The sequence below is a fragment of the Volvox carteri genome, assembly GCF_000143455.1.
Source record: "Volvox carteri f. nagariensis unplaced genomic scaffold VOLCAscaffold_11, whole genome shotgun sequence".
NCBI lineage: Eukaryota > Viridiplantae > Chlorophyta > Chlorophyceae > Chlamydomonadales > Volvocaceae > Volvox > Volvox carteri.
In genome coordinates this window covers 1,894,021-1,900,020 of record NW_003307554.1, presented here as the reverse complement: position 1 = coordinate 1,900,020, position 6,000 = coordinate 1,894,021, and the positions used below count along the sequence as shown (strand labels likewise).

General features: G+C 56.6%; 1 protein-coding gene across 1 annotated transcript; it reads right to left on the bottom strand.

The window, feature by feature from the left end:
- Nucleotides 1-598: 598 nt before the first annotated feature.
- On the bottom strand, nt 599-3,451 carry mapk1 (uncharacterized protein; the record flags this gene model as incomplete). The annotated part of the gene is made up of 3 exons (XM_002948707.1): nt 599-1,294; nt 1,799-1,930; nt 2,495-3,451. The coding sequence occupies 3 exons, from the start codon at nt 3,449-3,451 to the stop codon at nt 599-601; spliced, it is 1,785 nt and encodes a 594-aa protein (XP_002948753.1).
- Nucleotides 3,452-6,000: the final 2,549 nt, after the last annotated feature.

The following is a 6,000-nucleotide window of genomic DNA, read 5'->3' as shown; positions in this document are numbered from 1 at the left end:
CCCCACCTCTGAGCACCTTATTGCCTACCGGACGTCAACAGCACAGCGACGTCAACATACTCCCAGAACCCCCAGTAAGCAGGGGCGTGCCAGTACAACGCCAGGCTAAGGCAGCCCACCCACCCCAAGGGCTCTGCCGCAACATGTATATATAACCCATGAATGGTCCCCTTCCCCCCTTACATAACACGATGGTCAGATTGCTCACTGTCGCCGATCGGTTCGAAGCCCTCTTTTCCCCCCAACTCCACCGCTTTCACTGCCGCGGCAACTTCCATTCCATTCTCGCTGTAACCTCAGGTCGTATTAGGATACAAGAGTCGGTCGATTCCACCACAACAGAGGAGCAGAAAAGGCCGCTCCGCTCTGCTACTTCTTAACCCTACCCTGCAGCTCCCCCCTGCAGCTCTCCAACCCCCGGCCCTGCCGTGTACCCGGAAACCCAAGGAACTGCACCCAAAGGGTTTCGCCCGCCTCCACTCCCACCCGTCCCTGGGGAGCTGTGGGAGGTTTGCATGGCTGCGACTAATGAATGGGGTTTACAACAACCGTGTGGTGACGAGCAGCAGCAGCGGGGGGAAAGGCAGTGTGGCGGCCGTTACGCCTGGCCGGCAGCATTTTGCCCGGCCAGCTGTCTCAGCGAGTAGGGGCTGATATACTTGGAGTTGGTCTTACCCACATTCGCCTTATTGTACTTCACGGTGCCGCCCTGAGGCTCCGTGCGGGTCGCTGTCACCCCCATCGCCGGCCCCGTCACTCCCGCCACACCCGTCGCCTGCCCGTGCCCTTGAGATGTTTGTTTATTCACGGCACCGTACTTGGCCGCCACCACGCCCACGGACTGCCGTCGCCCCACGGCGCCAGCGTTTGCCGGTGGCGGCCCGGCGGCGCCACTTCCAGCAACGGCGCCAGTTGCCGCCGCGGCAGCGGCGGCGCCTGCGGCGCCGCCAGGCGCCACCCCGGCTGCGGCGGCAGCTGCGCCGCCGCCGGCAGCTGCGGCAGCGCCGGCCTTGGCTTTATAGCTCGCCGGCCCGCCGCTGCCGTTGCCGTCGTAGAAGTTGTTCATCGTCGACCTGCGTGTGGACGTGTGCGCCACGACGCCAGCAACTGTGGACCCCGTCATGTTGGCCTTGGACAAACTCAGGTTGGCTATGGGTGGCAGAGAGGCGTCCTCAGGAATGCCCTCAACGGAGGCCGTGCTGCTCTGTGCTGCCAACCCCGGCAACTTGGGGTAGGTGGCGCCACTCCCTGTGTCAGCCGCACCCTCGCTGCTGTCCTCCTTGTGTGCCGGATCCTGGGGTTGCTGTAGACATATGCAAAGGCCATATACGCATTCGTATAAGGAAAAAGCGGATGGCAGATGATCGCATGCAAGATGCAGGCAAACCATGTAAGTCGGGAAATCATATGATGGTCATGATGATGGTCATGATGATGATGGTGGTGATGATGGTGGTGGTGGTGGTGCAAGGAGCAGAAGGGTCAATTGCCGACACGTCCAAGTGAGGCGGTGAAGGGTGGGGGAGAGCTTGTCGGAGGTGCAAACCCTCCAACCGAGTACCCCCAACCAACATGTACACACCGGTCAGATACCCCAGAGAGTATACGTATACACGTATGTACGTATGCATGTTGTCCTGGCTGGTTGGAAGCAGCGGCGGCGGCGAGGTTCCTTCAAGCACTCAATCCCACACTGCTCCCCTTCTCCCTCCCCCCTTCCAAAAGCCCCAGACACACGCAAGCTCGCTCGAATCATCTCCTAGGCACTAACACCCCTGGAAAGAGACTCCCGACCCACCTGCTGTTGATGTGACCGTACTGAGATGCTGGGCAATCCCGCGGAGCCCTCGTTGGGGGGGTCAGCTCCAGGGGGTGTGGCGGGGGCGTGTGCCGTCTCGTGCTCGCTGCCGTTGGAAGACACAGTTTGCTGCTCCAGGGGAACGGACCGAGGGGGTTGATTGGGGGAGGTGGACGATAGGGGGGAAACTGAGTGTGTGTGTGTGTGTGGACGCGTGTTTTCGCATACCCCCCCCCAAAAAAAGAAACCTCTTATCTTGCGCGTCTGCGCTTCTCGTGTCGACCCTGCTGTCGTCCTGCAGCTGGCACGCAGGCTGTCTCGCTTCTGGAGGTCGCTCTTCCAGTTTGCTATCTCCCGTACATATGGCGATATGGATGTATGCATGATTTGCAATCGCTTCTCCCGCCTTCCCTTCCTCACCTTCCTCTTCCCTCTTCGTCCTCTCCTCACCCTCCGATCCCCGCTTTCCCAGGGGACCTCTCTTCTCCCCGGGCACACAGCCACACATATATATACATACATACTTGTGCTGTGTGCTCCCGACCCTTGTGCTGTGTTTCGGCTTCAGCCCCCGGCTCTCGCGGCCCACAGTGTAATCTAAGTCATACATACATACATACATACATACATACATACATATACACAGCGCTATGTATATCGACCCCCTAGCATGCACGCACGCACGCACCCACCCACCTGCTGCCGGACCTTATCCGCCTCCATTGCCGTCAAATGCCCCGACACGTCCGGCGCCATGAGAGCCTTCTGCCGCTTCTCCGCTTCACGCAGGTCCCGAAAGTACGGGTGCCGCAGCGCCTGCCGCGCCGACAGCCGCTCGTCCGGATTGTACGACAACAACTTGACGATCAGATCCACGCACTCGGGGTTGACGTGGGGTATAAGTTTGGCCACACCCGTTCCCTCCTTGGGCGGGAAATTGAAGTCCATGTGCTGGGAGCGCTTTTTCATTTTGGCGAGTAGCTCCGGGGGGGGAGTGCCCAGAATGTTGTGGATCTTGGTAATCTGATCGAGTTCGTTGGTCCCTGGGAAGAGAGGAAACAGCGACACGATTTCGAAAAACACACAGCCCACGCCCCACATGTCCATCTTGTAATTGTAGTACCCGTCTGTAAGTAAGCACTCCGGCGCGCGATACCAGCGGGTGGAAATGTATTCCGTGTACGGCTGTTTGGAATAAATTCCGCGACAGGATCCAAAATCCGCTAGCTTTAGGCAATCGTCCATAATGAGAATATTCTCTGGCTTGATATCGCGATGGAATATTCCGTTTCGGTGCATATGGTCCATGGCTTTCATCAGCTGGTACATGTAGTTTTTGATGCGGTCCTCCGCAACGTAATGCCGCCGACCGCGAATGAGCTCGTAGATGTTCATGTCCATGAGCTCGAAAACGAGGGCAAGTCGGCCCGTGGGCTGGTCGTACAGCACTTCCAACAGTTTGATGATGTTGGCGTGGGGCGACAGACGGCGGAGCGCCTGGATTTCTCGCAGGTTATTGACTTGATCCAGACTGTCAAAGTGGTTTTTCATGCACTTGATGGCCACGTACTTGCCGTTCTTGATGCATTGCGCCTTGAGCACTTCGGAGAAGGTGCCCTCACCCTTCTTGGCGACCAAACGGTACTTGTGCATGGTGGTGTTGGTGTTGGTGTTGGTGGCGTGGGTTATTAATTGGGAGAAATGATGCGCAAACCCAAATGGGGCCTGTAGGCTTGAGGCGGTGCTGGGGGGCGGTGGTGGCGGCGGTGGAGGTGGGCGGTGGTGATGGTGATTGAGGGGTTGGCGAGGAGAGCACTTGGAGTTTTAGTAGCCCCGCGTGGTTAACGGGCAGCCCAGAACGTGTTCTTCCGTGTGGAGCTGTGCCGGAGAAGCAGAGGAGGCTGAGGAGTTGCCGCCTGACTGGTCGTGTGGGGGAGCGTGAAGGCGAGCCGGAAGGTCTCGAGGCGGCGACTGTCTCCGCGGCGTCGAGAGACAAAGGCAGCGCTGCCCGTGCTGTGCTGCACGTTACTGGTTGCAGCTGCCGCAACGCGCGAGGAGGCCGCTGCGGCGATTGCGACTACAATTCTACTAGCCGGCGCTTCTGCTGTTATATTTCCTGCTCGTAAATGGCTCCCGGCTCTGACAGCGACTCAGGTGCGCCTGCTCTCCCGTTCGGCTTCGCCGCTGGATGGTGCTCTCAGGCTAGCTATGTTGGCTTAACGTTTAAATATACAAGCTAACCAGGTATGCTGCTGGGAATCGCCGCTTCGACTGATAAGACCTCCCTAGTTTCTTAAAGTGAAGAGTTCGCTCCGCCCTTCTGCGGCCATCGACATGCCGCGACGCAGCATAGGATCTGCATGGTCACAAGGAACGGGCAGAAGGCCAATACGGCACGCCCGAGAAAACAAAAGGCGTCAGGGTACGGTGGTCGCGGCCCAGCCAGCTGGCAAGCCACAGGAAGGGAATGTACATGATAACTTAAGAAAGATACATGACAAATCGTCTAAAAGCTGCCAGTGAAAACCAGAGCACTTCGTGACGTTGCCCGTCTGTCTGCAAACCCTCTGCGATGCTGCCAGGCAAATGCATTGCACATATTCCTCACCTAAATGAAAGCTCAATCAGCAGCTTGGCTTGCCTTTATGCATAGCAGCATAATCAGCTTCTAGGCTCTCCGACGCGTCTGCGAAAGGTTGTCGACTCAAAGGTTTCATTATTAAATGAAGTAGGCATGTGATTGGAAGGTTTCAGCAAGGAAAGCTTTGCCCACAAGGCGAGAGAGTCCGCAAATTCTTTCCAACGCTTGCCGTACCTCAGCAGCGTTCTTCAACCGTGCGGAGCCGTATCAAGCCCTGTCCAAGCTATATATTAAAGAGCTTTCTGAGGCGGATAGCACCAATCAGGTGTTCATTCCAGCAGTTCGTCAACCTCATCAATTCATGCGTAATTGCGTTACTGTCGCACATATTTCTATGTACCGGCAAATAACTGGGTTGAGCATAGGTAAGGGTTCCAACTTTGGAGCTGCGTGCTCGCACCTCGTGGTGAGGTTCGTCCGCGAACGCACAGATAGTTACGGTATATCGGTGTTGTCGCGGTGGTGTCCGGCAGTCCTTCACAACAGTGGCTAGAGTATGCTACTTAAAAGGTGACGTATGATTGACGTTTAGATGAAACTGCTGCGTCATGGCTTTTGGGTTGTAACCGCTCGCCACGAGAGCCCAGCCGGTGTAACTTCCAGCGACAAAACACAAGAAACAGAGGCTGCTTTATTGATTAACAGAGATGGTGAGCTTCGTTGATGAGCTCATATTTATAAAGCAAAGCTGCTTATCTGGATTACTTCCATCCCACAGCATCTACCCAATGGGTGCGTAACCTCAAGCTACCGGGTTCACCCCGTAACTGAAACCCCAAAACGGCGATTACAACTCGCTCGGGTTCCCTTCAGCCTTCTCTCACTGGTCTTCTTTCAACTTCCACAACAGCCTCACACTGTTGGCTTTCCACGAGCAACCTATAGCCGCCAGCGCACATCCCTAAACACGACTGCATCTCTCTCTTTCTACGAAGCTTGCATTCCTGTTGCAACTTTACAACTACACCTTCCTGCAGGCCACCTCACTCTCCACCCACCTCACTCTCCACCCACCGCCCCCAGCTGCTCGTGCACCGATCGACTGGCGACTCCCTCTACTTCCACCTGCACGGTGCAGTCGTCGAACTGCATAGCGGCAGCCAGACAACTGCTAACACCATCGCAGCAAGCTTAAGAGGCAGATTCTGTGCAGCACCTGCCAAAAACTGTTAGTAGCACGCCGCCAACAGCAGTTGACCCCAACGATGACAGAGGAGCCATAACGGCGCCAACGGATGGCGTACTGCTCCCCAAAAGGTGGAGGCCACCAAGACTGACGACAAAATCCACATACATACGAACGCACGTGCTGAGTTACACCAATACTCACCAATGCAGCACTCCCGCCCGTATGTCCCCCCACCCTACAATACACCGTACCCTACTCGACGAACCACAACCGCAAACACCACACCACAATCTACCGCTCATTCCATTCGCCACTACCACACACGCGCACACACACGACTCCAGGAAAAAAACGGCATGCCAGCCTGGACCTGCCTTCAATGTCGTCAAAGCGATGTGCAAGTGCCGGATTGCCCCGGTCCCCCATGAAAAG